Here is a 23,786-nt window from a genome sequence, read left to right on the forward strand (position 1 = left end):
GATAATGCTGCTGGAATCCTGGGTTCAAGACACAGTGTCTTACAATATGTGTTATGCTTTGCTGAGAAAAGGAACCTTTTTTCCCCCTTGCAGAAGAGTCACTAGCTATGGAGCTGCTAGGACCGCCTAAGAAACCGTGTTAACCCTTTCCCACCCGGGCCATGGAGAAACATATTCCCTCTGTAATACATGAGGGCTGGGGGTGGGAGTGGTGACAATGGAGGGGTTAAAGGGGGCAGGGCCAGAATGCGTGTGTGTGGGGGTCAAGTTCTTAGCCAGTGTGTCCTCATTTCATCCCTGCAGGTGGAGGTAGCAGGAGCCGGCTGTAGAATCCGGCCCCAACCGTGCGGAGTAGGAGCAACTCCGGCGTGCGGCTGGACGGCTACGCCCGGCTGGTGCAACAGACCATACTGTGCCACCAGGTGGGCGAGTGCGCCACCGGTTGGATGCCTGCCTGCTTGCCACACGGGTGTGTGTGTCATCTGGGGCAGCTGCCTGCTTGGGGTTTGGTCGGCTAATGTTTAAGTTGATAATTTTGTATGGCCCGCGAATGATATAAATATCCAAATGGCCCTTGGCGGAAAAAAGGTTCCCCACCCCTGCTTTACAGAGAAACAGTTCCCAGCCTCCAGGGAGCTTACAGTTTAACGTTAGAGACAAGGAGGACAGCAAAGATAGGAGATGGCAGTGGGAGTGGGAACAAAGAAAGGAGTATGGGTTTGTTCCATCTGCATGTTCTGTGGTTTTGTGAACACATTGAACACATGAAGCTGCCTTATACTGAACCAGACCCTGGGTCCATCAAAGTCAGTATTGACTACTCAGACCAGCAGCGGCTATCCAGGGTCTCAGGCAGAGGTCTTTCATATCACCTACTTGCCTAGTCCCTTTAACTGGAGATGCTGGGGATTGAACCTGGGACCTTCTGCATGCCAAGCAGATGCTCTGCCACTGGGGAAGGGGGGACTAAGGGGTTGGTGCCACAGACGTCATGGAAAAGGTTGGTTATGAGGGGGACGATGGAAGAGAAATTGCATCAAGCAAGTGTTCTGGGAGGCAGTTCTAGGCATAAGGGTAGCAAAGGAGAGTCTCTTAAGGGAGCAGGAGATATCTCAACAATGAAGGTCACAGGTAGGAATGGATTATGATAGCAGACAGATAATGGACAAGATGGAGATAAGGTCAAGGACTTTGTGATGGATGCAGGAGCAGACAAGAAGGTTGTGCAGGGATTCAGAGAGAGGCACCATATAGTCAGCACAGCGAGACTGGCCCGATGCCTTAGCACCTATATGAATTCTTCTGACACTAGAGATGGTAGATCCAAATGTCCACTCCGAAACTTCTGAGCACTTGTAGGAGGGACCCTGAAGGAGGACAACCATGTTGTCCCACGTTACAAATGTTAACAAGGCACTCCCCAAAGGCCAAAACCCGGGGCCACGGTTTACCACAGACGGCTACTGTCACTGGTAAACAGAACTACGGAATTAGCCCTTTTGAGCAGAGAGGAAGGCATCAGTCGCATACTTCAAGGGCCTTCCTAATGCCTTTGCGGCAAATACACCTATCATGCGCATAATCTGTGGTCACAAGTAGATCAAAGAGACCGCACAAAAGGCCTTGTGATCTATTGCTCTTCAAGAAAGTAGTAATTTTATTACATGGATTGTCAAGAACGAACAGCAACTTTTCCTTCCCAAAAATGGAGCGCTTGGAGGGGAAGCTAGCATTTGTCATTATGTTTAATTTGCACATACCTCACCAAAGGAAAGGCCAGGGGAGCCGGGCCGAGAACACAGCTGTACAGGCGGCTCAACTAATTGCCTCTCCATCCTCAACCTCATTTATCTTCATTTCTTCCCAATTATACCACATTATCAATAGTCTCTGTTGCATCAGAGTCTTAATCCCCTTTATTCAGGCGGCATTAGATAGTGGCAGATGACTTCTTGGAGGTAGTCAGAGTAAACAGCTCCGAAATGCCACCTCTGGCAGATGGCGTTGCTCGCAAGGAATGGGACCAAACGTTTGGAAATGTGTTGCTGGGCACGGGTATGAGAATGCAAGCTGTCAGTATTTTTATAAATGATCATCAAGGTGCTGCTTGCTTAGCACCAGGATTTCACCCTGCCAAGATGCTTAGTGAAGTTTGGAAACTGTTCCTGCGTATGCGTCGGCCACAATCTGTACAGCCCCCCTTTTAGGTTGCACAAGGGTGTCAAGCTCAGGGCATACACTGTAAGTGCAGTGGTCTGAGCTAGCGGCTAGCCCAGTGAGCTACTGGGGGGGCACTAGAGATGTAAAATATTAACGGTAAGGCTTTGTTTACCATTTATCTGTGGCTGTAAACATTTAAACAGGAAAAGCACTCGGGAGGAATGGGCGCTCTGTTGAACCCATGAAGCTGCCTTTTACTGAATCAGACCATTGACCTATCAAGGTCAGTCTTGTTTCCTCAGACTAGCAGTGGTTTTCCAGGTCTTTCACCTGTGCCAGCACCAGGTCATTTCTGACCCATGGGGTGACGTCACATCCTGACGTATAGTAGGCAGACCATGTTTACGGGGTGGTTTGCCATTGCCTTCCCCAGTCATCCACACTTTACCCCCAGCAAGCTGGGTGTTCATTTTACCGACCTCGGAAGGATGGAAGGCTGAGTCAATCTTGAACCAGCTACCTGAAACCGACTTCCATTGGGATCGAACTCAGGTTGTGAGCAGAGCTTGGACTGCAGTACTGCAGCTTACTGCTCTGCGCCACGGGGCTCTATACCTCACCTACTACTTGATCCTTTTTAAACTGGAGATGCCAGGGATTGAACAGTTAAAAAAACAAATTGCTATGTTCATGGAATGCAACTTTCCTGCCTACCTCTTCCCTGTATTATTGATTGATTGATTTTATTAAATTTCTACACTGCCCTCCCCAGCCCAGCCCAGGCTCAGAGCGGCTCACATAATAGTATAATATGCAATAAGATAAAACATTTTAAAAACAACAATTAAAACAGCCCTATAACATCAGTAATTAAAAGGATAAAAGTGTCCAGTGGCACCCCCAAAGTGTAACCTATAGTTACAGCCAGGCAAGCAGATGGATAAAACCCCATAAGCTAACAGAGGGAGGGAGAGGGACCGCAATGGAGGTTGAGGTTGGGGAGGCCAGCATTTATAGAGAAAGGAAACTCGCTCTTTGTTGTCTAGTCTAGGATGGCCTTTTGCTTGTCACAGAAACCTAGTCTTGAGAAGATGGAGCGCCCACTTGGACTCCCCCCCCCAAAAGGATGTGAGCTTGTTAATGTTTAAACCAAGAAAGGTTTAATAAATGGTTGCTTTTCCAAATCAAATGTACATCCCTAGTTGGTGTGGGCTCATGCCAGCTCCGGTTGGGGAAATACCTGGAGATTTGGGGGGCGGAGCCTGAGGAGGGTGGGGTTTGGAGAGGGGAGGGACTTCAATGCCATCGAGTCCAATTGCCAAAGCAGCCATTTTCTCCAGGTGGAATGATCTCTATTGGCTGGAGGTCAGTTGTAAAAGCAGGAGATCTCCAGCCACCACCTGGAGGTTGGCAACCCTACTCAGAGGTCATGTGATCAGAAGAGAGAACAGGAATGTGCAACGGCAGTCACCATGATTGGCAGGTAGTAGGAAGCCTCTACATTGGTCAGTCCTGCTAGAAATACTTGAAGCCTGTCCTTCTGTTCTCGACACTTTGGAAAAGGACCCTTAGCTGGATAACACCATGTACCCTCCAAGCCTAGATTTGGTCACCATCTGGAATAAGAGATTGTACATATACACCAAGGATTGTGCATATGCCCTGTGTTTCTTCTTCCCCCCACCCTTAATAGCAACTTCATATGCCACAGAGAAAGGTACTTCTTGCGTTCTCCTGAGTTTGGGGAGCTGCTTATTTTGGGGGAGGGCTTGCTTCTGGAAAGAGGGGAGTCAGCAAGTATGTAGAGTTCATTTTCTGCCTTTTTAAAAATTTGGGACCATAGCATTTTCTTTCTCATTGATGATAATGGTGACGTATCTAACAGCCCATTCCTGAAGGGGGGCTAGTTAGGCAGCGGCTGGGAGTGGCACCGCCACGCTGCCTCCACAGAGGCTTTCCGGCCAGAAAAATGAAAAATAAACGCACTTAAAATTAAAAAGTCGGAAAAATGCCCCATAGACTTTAGCGAGAGCTGGCCTAGCCCCGCTGCAGTATGGAGAGGCAATCCCAGAGCGTAAGGGGTTATGAAGCTGCCTAAAGGAGATACGCCAAAGAAACGCCAGTGGGAGGCCGCGCTGGCATCCGAGAGCTGCGCTGCTGCCATGGTCCAGAGGGGCCGGCGTAAGTCACCCTACGCCAGCATCTGTGCCAGTTCGCATTGCACAAATGGCACGGACACTGGCGTAGGGGTCATGCCAGCTCCTATGGGCATTCGGTCCTCAGTAGAGTTGCATTTTTCTAACCCCGTTGATTTGAATGGACTTAGAAAGATATAACTTTGTTTAGGATTACACTGTAAAAGAGAGTGGGAAAACTGAAGAAAATGGAGGAGGAAAACTGAGACAGGGAGTGGTGAAAAAAGTTGTCCCCCATGTTAGAAGTAGCAGCCGAGTAGCAGGCCCATCTAGTCTTGGGCTCCCAGCATAGCTCAGGTTTGTCACAACTGACATGGCCGAGGCAACCAGATGTCAACCCAGTGTGCGGCTGCTGTAAAAAAGGCAAATTCCATGCTGGCCATAATTAGACGAGGAATAGAGAATAAAACTGCTGCTGTCATACTGCCCTTGTACAAATCTATGGTGAGACCACACTTGGAATACTGTGTACAGTTCTGGTCACCACACCTAAAAAGGGATATTGCAGAGCTTGAGAAGGTTCAGAAAAGAGCAATCAAAACGATCAGGGGACTAGAGCAATTGTCCTATGGGAAGTGGTTAAGACATTTAGGGCTCTTTAGCTTGGAAAGAAGGCGGATAAGGGGAGACATAATAGAAGTCTATAAAATTATGCATGGTTTGGAGAGAGTGGAAAGGGAGAAGTTTTTCTCCCTCTCCCATAATACTAGAATGCGAGGTCATCTGTTGAAGCTGGAGGGTGACAGATTCAAAACAGATAAAAGGAAGTATTTTTTTCTCACAACACATAGTTAAATTGTGGAACTCCCTGCCCCAGGATGTGGTGATGGCTGCCAACTTGGAAGGCTTTAAGAGGGGAGTGGACATGTTCATGGAGGAGAGGGCTATTCATGACTATTAGTTAAAATGGATACTAGTCATGCTGAATACCTATTCTCTCTAGTATCAGAAGAGCATCCGTATTATCTTGGGTGCTGTAGAATACAGGCAGGATGGTGCTGCTGCAGTCGTCTTGTTTGGGGGCTTCCTAGAGGCACCTGGTTGGCCACTGTGTGAACAGACTGCTGGACTTGATGGGCCTTGGTCTGATCAAGCAGGGCCTTTCTTATGTTCTTATGTTTATGTTAACCATCTGCGCAGTGTGGCACAGTAAAGTTGCGGTTCAGGCTTGAGAAATCTAATGACAGGTCTCTGTTGTTCCATCATGGCTGCAATGTCTGTTTCTTCACACCACTTGCAATGCAATCAAGAGCCCTTCAGAAAGTTTGAAAAAGATATTCTGGGGTTTTTTTGTTCTGTTGTTGGCCCCCTTTTTTGTGTGTGCCAAAATGACTTCTTATTGTACAATTATCAATAGATTACCACACCTAAGTTGTGACAGACATATTTTTTAAGTATGACTGACTGATGGACAGCCTGGGAATTGCTGAATTAATGGGCATATTTCAAAGCCTTGGCAGGGCTGAGCAGTAATTACATCCGCTGAACCACTTGATAACTTTTTGGAAGTAGACCAGTAAAGCCATCACCGGAGTTCTCCATTTTTTAATATTTTAACTTAACCGGTTTTATAGCTTACATGGAGTGCACAGGACTGAACACCCTAAACGCAGCTGTGCAAACCAGTGCATGAAATGCTGAAATGCCTTTTGTAAGCCATTCATTTATCATTTTAGATTATTGCAAACCTGCTTCTTTGGGGAATTGCTTTGTTCAATAGATTGCTAGTCTTCTTTCCACCTTTTTCAAAAATGCCTGCCTCTTGGTTCTCCCCCCCATAATTTGCAGCATGTTTGGGGGAATCTATTGTTGGTTTCTTAGTGTATCTTTCCTTTTGAAACCCCCCATCTAAAAACACACCCAACAGTTTAGATATTTCTCATGATTGTATTGCCTTTTATCTAAATCTAAAAGAAAATTCAGAAATTGTGTCCTGGTAAGTTGATGGACACACAGACACATCTGTAACAAATAATTTGGGAGAATTCTGTAACATTTCCGAACATCTTTCAGGCTATGGTTGCCAGCCTCCAGGTGGGGCCTGGAGATCTCCCTGTATTACAACTGATACCCAGACCACAGAGATCAGTTCCCTTGGAAAAAATGGCTGGTTTGGAGAGTGGACACTACGGCATTATGCTCTGCTAAAGTCTCTCCCCTCCCCAAATCCTGCCCTCCCCAGGCTTCACCCCCAACTCTCCAGGAATTTCCCAACCCAGAGAGCCAGCATGGTGTAGTGGTTAAGAGCGATGGTTTGGAGCGGTGAACTCTGATCTGGAGAACCGGGTTTGATTCCCCACTCCTCCTCATAAGTGGCGGAGGCTAATCTGGTGAACCGGATTTATTTCCCCACTCCTACACACGAAGCCAGCTGGGTGACCTTGGGCTAGTCACACTCTCTCAGCCCCACCTACCTCACAGGGTGCCTGTTATGGGGAGGGGAAGGGAAGGTGATTGTCAGCCTGTTTGATTCTTCCTTAAGTGGTAGAGAAAGTCGGCATATAAAAACCAACTATTCATCTGCGTGGCTTCTATGCAGTCCCACATCTAAAAAGAGAGTGCTCCCCTTCCCCGTCTTGGGCGGGAAGGCTGCATGCCCCGAGGGGAGGGGGAGCACTCTCTTTTTAGATTTTGCTAGAAGCTGACAAATCTTACCCGTGGCTGGCCTGCGCCTGCACAGTCCCAATGTGTTACTGCATAGATGATCCACCAGATGAACAACAGTTACAGGTAAGTGAAACTCTGTTTTTCTTCTTCAACCCTGCTCCAGACACTCAGCAGCATAATTCTGGAACTGGTACAGATGAGGGTTCCCACTTCACAGATTCCTCCCTGCCACCCCCCTTCCTAAACTTACCTGGACATTTGGGTAGAGCTCAACGTAGGCATTGCCATAGGGTTAGTGATCCCAGACATTTTCACAAGCATGCCAAGATTTTTTGGCTACCACAAGCCATTCTTACAAAGCCCAACCATAATTGTACTTGCCAAAAGAAAGACTAGTTTTACCCCCAAAGAACAGGAGAGGGGGGGAGAGTCATCTAACATACAAGTCTGAACAGTAATTAAAAAAACCTTTTTGTGTTTAGCCGGGGAGGGGGAGGAGTGTTTTACATGCAAGGTTGTCTTCCTGTCAGGTAAGTATGTTATTTCTGTGGGTCTGGCACCTACTTGTAAGAAGGTCCTTCCCCCAAACCTGTATCATACATACAGTATCATGAGTCACGAAACAAACCTGTTTTACTTCTGTTAAGCTTCAGTGTATCAGCATCCACCTGTTAAGCTTCAGTGTATCAGCATCCACCTGTTAAGCTTCAGTGTATCAGCATCCACTCCAAATCTGCCTCCAGGCTAGATTGGTAACAACCCAGTCCAAAACTCCAGATGACAGCACCCAGCAGTTTCGTGTAGATGTGAAAGAGCATAAGGGACAAGATAGAACCTTGTAGGACCCCACAGGCCAAAGCCCAGGGGCCAGAATAGCAGTCTCTTGGCCCCACCTTCTGAAATCTACCCCCCCAAGGAGCTGCCTCTCAATCCCAGTCCAGATAAGAAGTCCAGAAGGTTACCATGATCAGTGGCAGCAAAAGCTGCTGAGAGGTCCAGGAGAATCAACAGAGGCGCTCTCCTGGTACAGGTCATTTCCTAACCCAGAATTGGCAACTCTACGTGTTGCGTCATCCCTTCTGGGTTACCATTAGGCCAGGTCCCTCTTTGCCACCGGTGGGGGCGGAGCCTGAGGAGGGCAGGGTTTGGAGAGGGGAGGGACTTCAATGCCATAGAGTCCAATTGCCAAAGCGGCCATTTTCTCCAGTTGAACTGATCTCTGTCGGCTGGAGATCAGTTGTAATAGCAGGAGATCTCCAGCTAGTACCTGGAGGTTGGCAACCCTAGTTACCATGTAGTTTCCAGTGAATCCTAGAGAGGTGTAATAGCATTTCCGGGTTCGCCCCAGAAATGACATCAATATGATAATGCCCCCCATTTTGCCACACACCCCAATCTGCAGCTGGCTGGCATCCCTACCTCAAGGCCATCTCGATTTTACTACCTGTGTGAATTCTGTTGATTTAAAGTCTAATCGTAAATATTTGCTTCTTTTGCAAATGGCCCCTTTCCTTCTACTAGTCATGGGGGGAGGGGGAAAAGAAAGTTGTAGGGGCAATGAAATTCCCACCCCCTTGCCACTAGAGGTCCTAAGCCCCGTCACCACCATGCTCCCATTTTGAAGATTTCACCCAGCCTGGATACTGCAAGCATTATTGTGGAATTCAATTTTCCATTCTTCCCCCGCCATCCCAAAATGTACAGCAACAAATCAAATGTCAGAGGCAGATCGATGTAGTGGACAGTGTGGATTTCATTTAGACGACCACACCGTTTTAAAAAATAGATAGAAAGAGTTGGAAAGTTCTATGCCATTAAAGGTTTGTGGAATGGAATGGAAAGAGTTGGAAAGCAAAGAAAAAAATGCGGCCACTGGATTGAATTTAGATTAGTTTTTCGAAACTTTTAAAAATCCACTTTAAACTATGAAACAGATTTGCATTTTACTGAGCTGCCTTCCCTGGAAGGAACTGTGTTTGAAATATCAGTGACTGAGATCCAGAGTCCTGGCATCTGCTGGTTTCCTAGAACTCCCTTTTCCAAAGGAACACTACCACCAAGTAAAAAGACAGTACAACCTGCATTAAAAATATAAACACAGCTACCACATTTAAAATAATTGCAATGATAACATCAGCATAAACCTTCCCCATAAATCAGTCAAACTGAAATGAAAGCAGGGAATCATTCCTCTAGACACCTCAGTAAACTGAAAAATCTTTATCTAATGTCTGATGTGGAGCACTGTTAACACCAAGGGAGCGGGTGCGGGAAGGGAGTTCAAGAATCAAGGTGCCACTACTCAGAATGCCCCGTGACTGCCCACCTCAGTTCTCTGAATGTGGGAACACACAAAGAAGGATCTCTGCTGAAGATCTTTCAGAATTCCTAAAATTATATGTATCTGATTGAGGTCCGTGTGTATGGCAAAGGTTCATCCAAGGCCAAAGATATGATAGGTAGTCTTTGCAAGGAGTGAACATGCATGTATGAACTACTCTCAGATATAGGTAAGTCAATGATGCATGCATATGTGAACCACCCCTTAGGTTGTGGAACTTTCTTCTTCTGTTGCGAATATAGCTATTTCTTATAAATTAAAGATGTTTCACAAACTAACCCTGTGACACAGGGCTTGGCTTATGCTCAGAACGAGAAACCAGTGCATGAGATCACAATTTATTTCATTTTATACACTTCACAGCTCTTTGGAATCCAGATTTTCTGGCTCCATCTGGTCCCACTTACTGGCCCATTTTGAATTCTCCTGGCCTCTTCACATAAACATAGGACTGCAAGCTCTGGGTTGGGAAATACCTGAAGATTTGGGGGGGGGGGTGTAGCCTGAGGAAGGCAGGGTTTGGGGAGGGGAGGGACTTCAATGGGATATAATGCCATAGAGTCCACCTTTCAAAGTGGCCATTTTTCTCCAGGTGAACTGATCTTGGTTGCCCGGAGATCAGTTGTGTACTAGCAGGAGATCTCCAGCTACCACCCAGAGACTGGCAACCCTGCTTAAACAGCATTTGAATGGTTCCTGAAAACCTATTCCTGTTAGATTATGAGTGCAATTGTATGAATACAGTGGGTCATCTGATGAGTGTGTGTGTGTGTGTGTGTATACATCTCATGCTGCATTCCCATTTTTCTTTGTTCTACATGTAGACTAAAAAAAAAATGCTGGTGACCTAGGGTTGCCAACCTCCAGGCACTAGCTGGAGATCTCCCACTATTACAACTGATCTCCAGCCGATAGAGATCAGTTCATCTGGAGAAAACTGCCTTGGCAATTGGACTCTGTGGCATTGAAGTCCCTCCCCTCCCCAAACCCCACTTTCCTCAGGGTCCGCCCCCGAAACCTCCTGCCAGTGATGAAGAGGGACCTGACAACCCTGTGGTGACCATCACTAAATCCCCCGGCAGTTAATTCCACAAATTAATTACCCTTCAAGTGTGGCTGTGTGTCAAAGCTCCTTGACTGGCATAGATCTTTGTGAGACCGGCAGCCTTGTATGGTTCAAGTGGTCCTATGCTACTCTTGCACAGGGCTACGACGCAGATCCACAGAGCTGGAGCAGGGGTTATGCTAGGCTCAGGACCCTCCATCCAATTCTTTTCAGTGCCCCTGTATGTAGAATGCAGCTAAAAGATATTATTCAGCCAATAAAATAATACTCCTAAGTGGATATTATATCTTCATTTCCCTCTGTAAAGATAACATCTCTGCCATGCATAATGTTTCTTTATATATAAATTCTGAAATCGGCTCAGCTGAATTAGTTTCCATGAGAAGGTTTCTGCCTCTGATTGAAATGTTATATGTTCCGTCTCCGTTCCCCGGCATCCTGTTCCTTCTCTTCTTGTTTAGCATCTATCATACGGACATTATCTGGAATATATCCAGCCATGGATCATCGTCTTAATTTACACACTGCATCCACTATTTAGTAAATGATGTGGACCCTCAACAGCCTTAATTATGATAGAAAATGTGTTGTGCTTTTGCAAAGGCACCGTTTCTTCGCCCCTCCATCAGTGGTGGAAATAGATCCATCTTGTCTGTGTCAAATAGGCCCACTTTCCCCACTGATTCAGAAACGCGGACGTCTTTACTATTAATTACATATTGCTCCTGGTCCATTTATAACAATTTCTCTCTCTCTTGCTGCAGAGCCTTTTGCCTGAAGGCAAAATCCTGTAATGTGCTTAGTTTGTATTATAAAGAGGGGGAGGGAAGCAGAGTTTCTGCCTCATTATGAACTATTGAAACTGCCTTATACCAAGTTAGATGCCTATTCGTTCCATCCAATATTGTCTGCTCTGACTGGCAGTGGCTCTCCAGGGTCTCAGGCAGACAACCGTCTTTCTCAACACCTGCTCTCGGAGATTTGTGGGGCTGTGGAATGATGCCCTCCCCCTTTTGGCTTAGTTGGCTTAGTTGGCCCCCTTGTGTTATTTTTCTTAATTTTTGTATTTTTTTATACGCAGATTTAACAGCCCATTGGCTGTTAATCTGCCATTTCGCACTTTAAAAAAGGGGGAAGCGAAGATTAATTTTTCCGTGACACTACAAACAGAAAAGTTGTCACAACTCTCAAGCAATTCACCGATCTACTTGATAGCGGATAACGCAGTAGCCGTTTCTCAGAAAGTGTCATTAGCTGTTTTATCCAGGGAGTGATGTGTTTATTTTGTGCAATATTATTTCGTGAACATGCTAAAACAATGTGAGCTAGGGAGTCTACTTGATCCAGAAAACATGGGCATTTGCGTTCTTCTGCAATAATTTTATTGTATCTCCCTTGTGTCTCAGCTGAGTCTAAGGCATTGCATCTTGCCAATAAGAAAGCTCATCTAAATTTTTGGATTTCTAACCAGCGGAAATAGTCTGGCAAGGAAAAAGTTGTGTTAAATGGTATATGGAAGAAGTGAACATTTACGATCTGTGCCCTTGAACACTAAGGACTAATCCTCATCTAAGATCTTATTTTGGAATTGTTTATAGCTTTCTTTCTGAATACTATTCCTTGCAGCTGTCAATTGCTCTATTGGGAGGGGTAATCTTTTGTCTATTTTTGTATTCTTATATGTAAAGTTTGTAGCAGCCTTCATCTATCAGCAATAAATAAACTATAACTGGACTGAAATCAGTAAACAAGGCCCTTACCTTGGGATTGTGCCTCAAGGATTTAAATAATGTAGGCACAATCTGTTAAATAAAATTTCATCCAGAACAAATTCTTAAAAACATTACGAAAATGCTTCTGCCACCACCTATGTTAAAACAGTTTGAAATCTTTGGCTTCAATCCAGATCACATCTTGAACTTTTTTAAAAAAAGATGGATACACTAATTCTGCCAACAACATTTGTTTGATTTTGTGTGCATATGTTATACAGCTAATTATTATAAATAGGTAAAGAATAAGGTTGCCAAACCAGGTTCAGAAATACCTGGACATTTGAGGGGGGAACTTGGGAAAACGGGATTGAAGGAGAGGATAGGGTATAATGTAGGGCATAATGCCAGGCAGCCCACCTTCCAAAGCAGCCATTTTCTCCAGGAGAAGTGGAATAAATGTTTTAAATAAATAAAAAATAAGTGATGTAGGTAGCCTGGAGATCAGTTGTAATTCTAGGAGATCTCCAGCTCCCACCTGGAGGTTGGAAACCCTAGTAAAGAATACTTTCAAGTATCCAACCTGTATCATAAGATAAAAAGTCAAACTATTTTGGAAAGCAAACTTCATGGGTGAAAAGAGAGTGTTTTTACTTATTTAAACAAATTGATGTCCTCCTCATAGGGTTGCCAACTTTGAGTTGGGAAATGCCTGGACATTTGGGGAAGGCCAGGTTTGGGAAAGGGAGGAACTTCGGTGGGAATATGATGCCATAAAGTCTGCCCTACAAAGCAGCCATTTTCTCCAGGGGAATTGATCTCTGTCATCTGGAGATCAGTTGTAATTCCAGGGGATCTCCAGGCCCCACCTGGAGGTTGGTAACTACCTCTTATTTTTCTGCTAAATCCAGCCCTTGCATCGACTTACCTAACAAAATGCAAAAAGATAACAAGGAAACAAGTTGAGGTAATCAGTGGCAAGAAGGTCTCGCTAAGCATCTGTCTTTTCAATTCCTTTCAATTCCAACTTTCACTAGTCATAATTTCCTGTTGGGGATGATGGGAATTATATTTTTATTTATTTATTTTTTAACTGAATGAAGGGCAGGCAAAGTGGGAAAGGTGTAATTGTAATATGGCCCCCAGGCCTTGCTCATCTTGAAAAGGCAGCCACTGCCTACCCACTTGGAAGAGACACATAGGGGCAGCTTAGCAATTTGTCAGTCGAGTTGATATCCCCTATATTACATAAATCTTCCTTGTGGTATTGTTGTATGGTAAGATAACCAGACGAAGCTTTGCATGCCACCCTGAGCTTCTTGGATAAAGTGCAGGAGAAAAATAATTGGCATAAGAAGATACTGTTATAATGGTAAGAACAGAAAGGTTCCACATGCATAGATGGCTTTAAAAGGGGATTAGACAGATTCATGGAGAAGAGGTCCACAAATGGCTGCTGTGGTGATTAAATAGGGTTGCCAGGTAGCAGTCCACCAGGCTCCTCGGAGTGGCAATCGCGCGTGTATGCAGCTGTGCATGACGCGATTATGTCACCCTGGAAGCGCTGCATCATGAGGATGCTTTAGCACTCAAACCCTCCAAAGACTATAGCATTTGGGCGGGGGGTTGAGCGCTAAAGCATCCCGTTGCAATGCAGCACTTCTGGAATAAACCCGGAAGTGATGTAATTGCATTGTGCGTGGCCACGCGCACGGGATTGCCACCCCAGCCCTGCTCCAAAAATCTCCCCCCGGTGAAGAGTGGGGACCTGGCAACCCTATGACTAAAAGGAACCTCCACTTTCAGAGGCAGAAAACCTCTTAATCCCAGTGCTAGGAGGCAACATCGAGGGAAGGCCTTGGCCTCTATGCTCTGGTCGTTGATCCTCCAGGTACACTGGCTGGTCTCTGTGTGAAACAGGATGTTGGGCCACTGGTAGGGTTGCCAACCTCCTGGTACTAACAGGAGATCTCCTACTATTACAACTGATCTCCAGCCGATAGTGATCAGCTCACCTGGAGAAAATGGCCGCTTTGGCAATTGGACTCCATGGCATTTAAGTCCCTCACCTCCCCAAACCCCGCCCTCCTCAGGCTCCGCCTCAAAAACCTCCTGCCGGCAAAGAGGGACCGGGAAGTCCCCAGCCACTGGTCTGATCTAGCAGAGTTCTGACGATGTTCTTAAGGTGTGACTTCCATTACGAAATAAAATCCTTATCAACTCTTGATGATTTAATATGCTATTGCTATGATTCTCCATATGCAGGACAATATTAGAGGAAGAAATGCCTAGAGGAGGGTAGCAACTAAATTAAATTTCCAAAGGCTGCAAAAACACACACACACAAAAACCCAGCCTTTTCCACGCTGAGTCAAATGTAGCCTCGAGTACACAAGCTAACCAGTTGGAAACTGTGACCTGGTTGTCACAGAGCAGATAAAGGACTTTTTTTTTGGGGGGGGGAAACTGGGTTGTGACAAAACTTCATCATCATCTTGTTTGTCTATTGGAGCTTCCTGTGCTTTATCCATTGTGATAAATTGCTGGCCCAGATGGCAAAATTCATTAATCACACACACTTTGGATTTTTCAACAGACGTCTTTCTCCTCTGCACTGCATTTCCCCAGTGAGGAGTGTGTCTGCCAGGCACTCAGGCGGGAGGGTGGGCAAATGCTGGCCCTGGTCTGTCCGAAATCAGACAGTTAGTGGTCAGGCTAAAGTCAGCAGGTGGGCTAGGGTTGCCAACCGCCAGGTACTAGCTGGAGATCTGCTGTTACAACTGATCTCCAGCCGATAGACATCAGTTCCCCTGGAGAAAATGGGTGCTTTGGCAATTGGACTCAATGGCACTGAAGTCCTGCCCCTCCCCAAAGCCCACCCTCCTCAGGCTCTGCCCCAAAAACCTCCCGCGAAGAGGGACCTAGCAACCCTAAGGTGGGCCAAAGCTCAGTGGCCTAGTGGCAATCTTCCCAATGATGTGGCCTAGACTGAGGGAACTTAACCGATTTGGAAGATTTATATCAGACAGTGGCACCTCTGGTGTCACCTGACTCCTCAGGGCAGGAGGCATCTGGGGCTGTGGTAGGCTTGCCAACCGTAGGAACAAGGCACCTCTATGCTAGTACCTGGGTTTGGAAATCAGCATAGATGCGAAAAGATTAAACAAAGTGCAAAACTTTATAATGCTACACAATTACACAAACCACAACTGGTCATACAAGCAGATATAACACAAATGACATCAACATGTGCACCACCAAAAAGCAGTCCAAAACCAACATATATAGTCCAAAAGGTATACAGGTGGTCACTGGAGATCTCCCGCTAATACAACTGATCTCTATCCAATAGAGATCAGTTCACCTGGGGAAAATGTCTGCTTTGGCAATTGGACTTTATGGCATTGAAGTCCCTCCCTTCTCCAAACCCTGCCCTCCCCAGCCTCCGCCCCCAAATTCTCCAGATATTTCCCAACCCGGACCTGGCAACCCTAGGCTGTGGGGGGAATGACTCAGCTTCAGATTCCTCCTCAAAAAAAGCAACCCTGTTGGCTGTTTGTGCAATGGGTGTACGAGGAAGACCTCGCCCAAAGTTAAGTACCAAATGCAGAAAGGTTTATATTTATAGTTTATTCACTAAAACATTCACACACCCCTTTTCCTCATGGCTCAAGGCATAACCCGGAAGGTGCAATTGACAAAACAATCTGAAAGAATTGGTAGCTGCAGGAAATGTGAGCAGAGATAGCATTGAACTGGGCTTTTTGGAAAGATACAGGAAGAAGAAGAGAGCTTTTTACAGGAAAAAATGTGGGGGGGGGGGCTGAAGAAACTGAATTTCTAAGCAAGGATTTCATTGAGGATGGTGGACCTTTATAAACTGCTTTTCAGTTTCACTTCTGGCATTGCCACAGAGAGTAAACTCAACAGAGATTTGAAGCCAGTCCTGTCTGTCAGACAAATACCTGTATGATATGTTTTCAAACACTTGTTTGTTACATCTACATGCTACATTTTTAACATGAACTTTACTGAATGCTTCCCCTGCCCAATAATATATGTTGGGGTCTTTCAAGAGTCATTGGAAAAGACAATAATGCTAGGAAAAGTTGAAGCACGAATAAAAACAACACAGAAAGCCAAGACATGTTGAAGGCAGCAGGAAAAGAGGAAGCCCCAACATGAGATGGATTGACTCAGTCAAGGAGCCACGGCCCTCAGTTTGCAAGACCTGAGCAAGGCTGTTAAGGATAGGATGTTTTGGAGATCATTAATTCATAGGGTCACCATAAGACAGAAGTGACTTGATGTCGCTTAACACATGCACACACACAGTATAGTATAGTATAGTATAGTATAGTATAGTATAGTATAGTATAGTATAGTATAGTATAGTATAGTATAATATAATATAGTCTCAACCTTGTATTTAAGTAACTGTTTCACTCCTCTGCTGATAGGCATTTACCCATTAACTCATTCTTCTGTTTCAGGGAACAGGCTAGGTCCTGTGAGGAACTGCAGGAACAATAAACTATTGGAAGCCAGACGTGAAGCTGAGGGATTTGTGAATAAACCTTCCAGCCTTCTTAAAAAAAAGGAAATTAAGTCACGCAAGCAAGGGGACAGGAGGGTTTACCCTTCTTTCTGATAAGTGATTTCACCTATTAAAACATACACATATTGTATGGTTATTAGACCTGAGTGAGAAAATAAACAGGCCCCTCTTTTTCCTTGTCTGCTCACCATTCTTTGGATATAACTCAGGGTGCAGGGACAGCTCAGTTTAAATTTGTTGCAAACGCATACAGGAAAGGAGGTTAACTCCTTTTTTTTCCCCTGGCCCGTGCCTTGCATGGCTCTGTTTTCCTATAAAAAAAATTTCTCTTTCAGCATCACTTCTGGTTTGGCCCTCAGAATACACAGCTGTAGCCAGTGGCCTGCCCAGTTTTCCGTCAGTGTGAATTTGGGACAGTCAAGGTGCCGCATGTTAAATTTACGACGGAAATGCTGACACAACTGGCACAAATATAGCAGTGCTATTGAACGCTGCTGTAATTATGCCACATTATATTAGAACATATGGTATAATTTAGGACGACATAAATGCATCTTTCTTTGTCAATGCATTGCTCATCATTTTTGCAAATTGCGAATCTGTAATAGTAAAGGTAATTCATAGCTTGGCTGTAGTATTAAAATGATGGAGCGTTTCCCTTTCCCCCCCTCAATCATTGATCTTTCAGATTTTTTCTATTTGATAGCATTAATCACTTTTATTAGCCAAGTGCTTATCATAAAGAATGTTGAGTGTTTCTGTGCTGTTACGTTCATCTTCAATTAAGATACATTTTTTCCTCCTGCCACTGTCCCTTACATGTCAACCAAGCATTACCGATTCTAATTGGAAATCAAGTTAATGAATTCCTGGCAGTGTCAATAACCCAGATAGGCTCCCCCCCTTTACCAATGCAAAATCTAATCAAATGGTTTTATTAAAGGAGTAGGAGTTCCACTTTGACTATTTTTGCCTATATGTAATAATTACAGCAAGGAATGTAATGTACACACAAAAAGATTAGGGAGATCGAAGAAGGCGACATGGGGCAGTGGCCGATGATGTGCTGTCACTCCCAGGAAAACCTAGAAGTGATGCCATGCCTCTCTAGGAATTGGCTGAAACTATGGTAAAACTAGAGAGGACTGATGTCTTTTTCTGGTTTTACCACAAAGTTTTGGCCAAATCCTAGAGAGGCGTGACATTACTTCTGGGTTATCCTGGAAGTGACATTACACCAATGAACATTTTTAATTTTTTGTTTTTCTCCTGCCATCGCTCTGGCAACCCTAAACAAAATTAATTGTATAGTTCATATTACAACATGTTGCCTAGTTTATTCTCTCTCTCATTTGTTTTTGTTTGTTTTTGTTTTGCACAGTGCAACAAGAAAAGAGAACTTGGGAAGGTTGGGCTGATGGGGAATGCTTGTGTTAGGTGGGTCCAGTTTCCCTACTGGATAGCTAAGAGATTGATGGTGACATTGTTGGTCAAGTTAAGGTGATAGACTACATGGATCACAGTTTGCATCTGGATATCAGGACAGTGGCTTGGTTGCATTTTATCTATCTAGTACATTTTTCTCCTGCCCTTCCTTGGAGGAGCACAGGTGGATGCATGTGACTGTTCCTTCCACATTTAATCCTCACAACAACCTGTTAGGTAGTTTAGACTGAAAGAGTGTGACGGGCTCAAGCTCACCCAGAGAGCTTCATGGCAGTATGGGGATTTGAACCAAAGTCTTCTAGGTCCTAAATCAATACTCTAATCATTACTCCACAACTTCTCCCTTTGCAAAAACCAAACAACTTTCTGTGCCAAGTTATTACAAATTGTGCTAAGAAAAGCTGCATTCTCTGACCTTTATAAATTATACCCATGGGTACACAATGGTTCTGTCATATGAAAGAGCAACACCCTGTCCAGGGCAATGAAAATGTTCTTCCTGACTGCTGGACTCAGGCTTACTCTGCAGTTTCCCCAGACATAGATGGCATAATTTCAAGCCTATCTTTGCATGATTAAGGATTAGAAGCTTGTTTTCTCTTTTTAAAAAACGAGGTTCCCAGGAGTTCTGTGGTCAGTACTCATTTTTTAATGCTTTATTAAGCACAATGCACAGCAAATAAAATAACATTAAAAGCAATGAAAAACTGATACAGAAACACAGAACATGGGCTGTGGGAAAATGTGCAAACTTCTAATTGGCTCTGTTAAGAGGAATTCTCTTAATTCCTTAACAACAATAACAACTTACAATGTATTACAATATAAATGTAAGGTTAAAACATTCAATTTTAAACCAGTTGTCCAGTTTAGATTAACAAGATGGTGTCCTAACTCCATAACCGCTTCTTAGAAATGACAAGAATATCCTCGATGGTGAGGATGGTCAAAGGTGATACTCAGGAGACCAACATCGACCCAGTCAGTACTCATTTTTATGCTTGTGCGATGAAAGTACACACATACAGCTCTGGCGTACTTTTCCTGTTGAGAAACTGCCGAATCGTTTTTACCGTAGCAGGATCCTGACTGGGCAGAAGCCTTGCTCTGTCGCCTAGAGGACTTTGTGTGGTGGCCAAGCCAGCCCTAGTGGGTGATGGTTTACCTAAGCTGCAATTGATGTGGTGTGAACCCGGCTTAGCTAGCCTTCCTCCTCTCAACCTCCAGCTCTCATTGTCCTGCGTGGATAAGGAGAAACAGTTGGCTGCCTGCCGCCTCCATAGCACCTTTGAACACCTATTGTACACACTGTTTTTCAGGTGGAAGCGAATCCTCATGGGATAAAGAGAAGCTCCAGTCCCCCATCACCACGGGATCCCATCACGGAGTTAGCCACGCATCGCTGTCGGGGCAGCCCAGTCTGGGAACTGCTCATCCACTCAGCCCACTGCAGCAGAACCATCTGCTCACTAACAGTACGTACTTGGGCCTTAAAACCCAAACTCTGAGTTGCATTTTGCAGGGAGGGTGGAAAGCAGAAGCCTGCATCTAGCATGTTTCTGTCCAAAAAGTTGGAGGAGATGTATCATATCATTGAGGTGGAAGGGGCCATTCAGGCCATCTAGTCCAACCCCAGGATCAGCCTAGCCTAGAGCATCCCTGACAAGGGTTTGTCCAGCCTCTACTTAAAGACCGCCAGTGAGGGGGAGCTCACCACCTCCCTAGGTAGCTGATTCCATTGTTGAACAACTCTTACTGTACATACAGCGTTCTTTATATTTGCACTGAGAAATAAACCATTTTCCCCTCCCAAGTTTTATTTATATATAATTTTTATCCCACTCTTTTCTCGAGAAGCTCAGGGCAGCATATGTGGTATCTCTACCCGCTTTTTTACCCTGACAATCACCTTGTGAGGTAGGTTAAGAGAGCTTCATGAGTTTCAAATCCCCGCTCTGCCACAAAGCTCATTGGGGGACCTTGGCCCAGTCGTTCTGTCTTTCTCTCTTTCTCACTGTCTATGCGCAGTGACTTCTGATACCTTCAGCTAGCAAACACGGTCATTCATCTGTGTCTGCATGGCGCACAGTTGGCCTCTGTTCATATAGGCCTCTGTTCTGACCTGCGTGTTGTGGCGGTTAGAGTTTCAGACTTGAATCAAGGGGGTCGTCGTTCAAACCCCACACCGCTTTAAAGCTCACTAAGTGACCCTGAACCATTCGTTCACACTCTACAGCAGGATTGTCAAACATACACCCCCACCCCCAGTCCCGATCTGGGCTGGCAAGCTCGCTGCAAACTCACCAGCCGAGACAGCGCCCCCCCCCCCACTCTCGATCTGGGCTGGCGAGGCCTGGCCTGGCCCAACCAAGTGACATTTACGTCATATTCAGCCCTCGTAACAATCGAGTTCGACACCCCTGCTCTACAGTGTACCTTACTGCCTGGGATTGTCGTGAAGGTGAAATGGGGAGGGGAGAGCCAGGTTCCTTGGCATGTTTGCGCACCCCCCCTGGACATCCTCACCCTTCCCGCAGCCCCAGATTGGCTCCTCGGTTTTGCCACAGGTTAAGGGGCAGCAAAGCATGTTGAAGGAAAACTCGTGATGCACTCAGGCTGGGGCCTGTTTTCTCTGACATTTCTTGTGGCAGTGATGACAGCAAAATGTGAGAACTTCTCCTCTACCCGCGTCCAACATTGCTTGGTGTGTCATCTCTGGGCTTTCTTTGACAAGCGTGATTTGCCACTGTTATCCTTGCTCTGATCAAATCCAGATTGGATTGTTTCTTTCCCATATTTATATCCTGCACTTTTTCAACCAAAAAACATATATCCATGTGGCAGCTAATAACCACTCAGTAATATAAAATCTAAAATGCAATGATCAACGTTAGAACATCAGATATAAGCAAAGATCGCAGCATCTGAGCAGTACTGCTGTACAGATAAATTCTTATATTGCCCTTAAAAGCAACCAACATATAAAACCACTTTTTAAAAACAACCAAAATAAGAAGGCTAAAAGCAACAGGCGGGCATAATGAAAACAGACAGCATGTAAAATCAGGGTCAGTGGGGCTAAGTAAATGGTGGGGTTTTGCCTTTGGAACAGAAGAACAAGAAGAGTTGGTTTTGTTACCCCCCTGTTCTCTACCTTGAAGGAGTCTCAAACTGGCCTACAATCTCCTTCCCTTCTTCTCCCCACAGCAGACACTTTGTGAGGTAGGTGGGGCTGAGAGAGTTCTAAAAGAACTGTGACTAGCCCAAGGTCACCCAGCAGGCTTCATGTGGACGAGTGGGGAAACAAACCAGTTCTCCAGATTAGAGTCCACAACTTTTAACCACTACGCCACATTGGCTCCCCCAGTATCTAGAGTTGCTAGGCTGTGCCTGGCAACCAACGAGAGCTTTGAGGGGTGGGGACATGGGGGTGTGATGTCAGTGACCTGAAAGTCACAGTGGTACAACCATAGAGTTCACAGCAATCCCTAGAGCTACCCAGTGTCACTTCCATGTTGCATCAAATGACGTACAAGCGCAGAGGCGGACAGCAAGTTTTTCTTAATTTTTCCCCTGCCACTGATTGGAGTGGTGGTGAGCAATGGAGACTATTGGCAGGAGGTCTCCCACCAATGCAGGAAGGCTGGCAACTCTTCTAGTATCTGCTGTCCTGGTGCCTATGAATTTGGTCCCATCGAGCCCTGGAAGGTTCAGGATATGGCATACTCCAGCTTCTTCATGATGAACAAAATGGATCCTGCTCAGGAGGAAAGGCCTTTTGCTAGTATAGCTATGGCGCAGCCAAGACAAAGCCGAGGAATGAGGCTGAGATGCTGGGCTGGCAGGAGCATAGAGGGTAAAAAGGGTCCAACGAAGGTGTAATGGTCATGGTGTCCCCTGGGAAAACAATGAGGAAAACTAAGAGGTGAGAAAGTTTTCCTTCACTTCTATCTAGAATTACCAATTCCAGATTGGGAAACTGGGAAATCTGGGGGGTGGCGTCTTAGCTGCTTAGCTGCCATTTTTTCCCAGGGAAAGCAGTTGTGATTCCAGGAGAACTCCAGGCCCCACCTTGAGATTGGTAACCCTACCATTGTTCCACTTTCAAGAGAAAGGTACTGTAGCCTCTGATCCATGGGAGAAATATAAAGGACTTAGAGCAGGGCATCATAGGCCAGCTTTGGTTCAATCGTTCCTCTTCCTTCTCAACCTTATACTGTCCTTATCCCTTCCTTTCTCTTTTTCCGCTGTTCATTTGTTTTGAAACACAGAGTAATTTAAAGAACATTACCGGGTGGGCCAGAGGGATTAGGAATGGTCAACTGCTTTAAGGATGAAGATAACTGTATTGATATTTTCATTTATGATTTCTCTGCTGTCCATGTATCTCCTATCCTTTTTATCTTGCGCAATATGTATTGCTCCAGGTGTATTGCTGTCTCCGTGTTGCGCCTGAGGAAACCATTACAGTTTGGAGTTATGTGTTTCCTTACTGGTTCAATGTTAACTAATGTAGGGTGTAAAAGAGCCCAGATTTAGGCATCAGATGAAAACCTTTTTGTTCACTTGACCAACACAAAAGCTTGCGTGGAAGTGGCATTCCCCCCCCCTGATTAGTATATTGAAAGCCACTGCTGTGTAGTGCTTAGACTAGCAGACTAAGATCTGGGGGATGCCTGTTCAAATCCTCACTCTGCCATGGAATCCTTTGAGTGGCCTTGGTGTAGACACACTCTCTTAGCCTAACCTACCTTGCAGGGTTGTTGCGAGGATAAAATGGAAGACGGGAGAAAGATGTAAGCAGCTTTGCATTCCCATTGGGGAGAAAAATGGGGTATAAATGAAGTGTACATATAGTAACAGGTTTCTTTTCCAGCTGTTAACTTTTATTTATTAATGATGTTTTTATTTGATTTTCTCATGCTAGTTGTTGGTTTTATGAGAGGGGTTTTTTTAACCACCAATTGTTTGTGGATAAGCTGCCACAAAGCCTTTGGCCAAACAGTTTAGGTGGGATATCTTTTTTTTAACATAGATTAAAACAGGATCCCACTTGAGGGTGTGCCTAAGGCTACTCATTTGATCCTGACTTCCTCTTAATTGGTATTGTGGGAAAGGTTTCCATAGACCAGTTTTTCCAGATATTCAGATTGTTGCTTATCAGACAGTAGAAAAATGAAAAAGAAAAAAAAAAGACTGAATTCACGCACACACACATACACACCGAAGTTTCAGGGTTTGCATCAAGAACAGAAGAAAACCACTGAAGTGTTTGGTAAATTGGAATCTTGTAAAATGGTACACCTTATTAAGAGTTGTGGCCCAGGCTAGCCCAGTCTCGTCAAATCTTGGAAGCTAAGCAGCATCCGCCTTGGTTAGTACTTAGACAGGAGACCGCTAGGGAAATCCAGGGTGGCTATGCAGAAGAGGGCAATGGCAAACCACCTCTTGCCTTGGCAACCCCGAGAGGTTGCATGAGTTGGCTGTGACTCGATGACACCTTATGCAGGTTTTAATCAAGAGTGCAATCCTGCACATGTTCACAAACATTTTATGTCCTGTTAAATTGGTTGTATGACAATATAAAAGAAATCTCCTTTAAAAAGAAAGAAATATATGAATTGAATTGAATTTTTATTTGTGGTCAAAGACCAATAAATACACATTATATGTAACAATCTTACAGCATTTCAAATAATAT

At 45.0% G+C, this 23,786-nt stretch overlaps 1 protein-coding gene across 4 annotated transcripts in view; it reads left to right on the forward strand.

Annotated features, from left to right (window-relative positions):
- The window catches only part of DACH2 (dachshund family transcription factor 2), a 401,104-nt gene that overhangs the window by 280,740 nt on the left and 96,578 nt on the right, over nucleotides 1-23,786 (forward strand). For all 4 annotated transcript variants that reach the window (XM_056859519.1, XM_056859520.1, XM_056859521.1 and 1 more), the window contains one exon: nucleotides 19,405-19,560. In XM_056859519.1, the coding sequence (XP_056715497.1) occupies nucleotides 19,405-19,560 (156 nt within the window). The remainder of the gene's footprint in view (nucleotides 1-19,404; nucleotides 19,561-23,786) is intronic.

The sequence above is a fragment of the Euleptes europaea genome, chromosome 13 (assembly GCF_029931775.1).
Source record: "Euleptes europaea isolate rEulEur1 chromosome 13, rEulEur1.hap1, whole genome shotgun sequence".
Lineage (NCBI taxonomy): Eukaryota > Metazoa > Chordata > Lepidosauria > Squamata > Sphaerodactylidae > Euleptes > Euleptes europaea.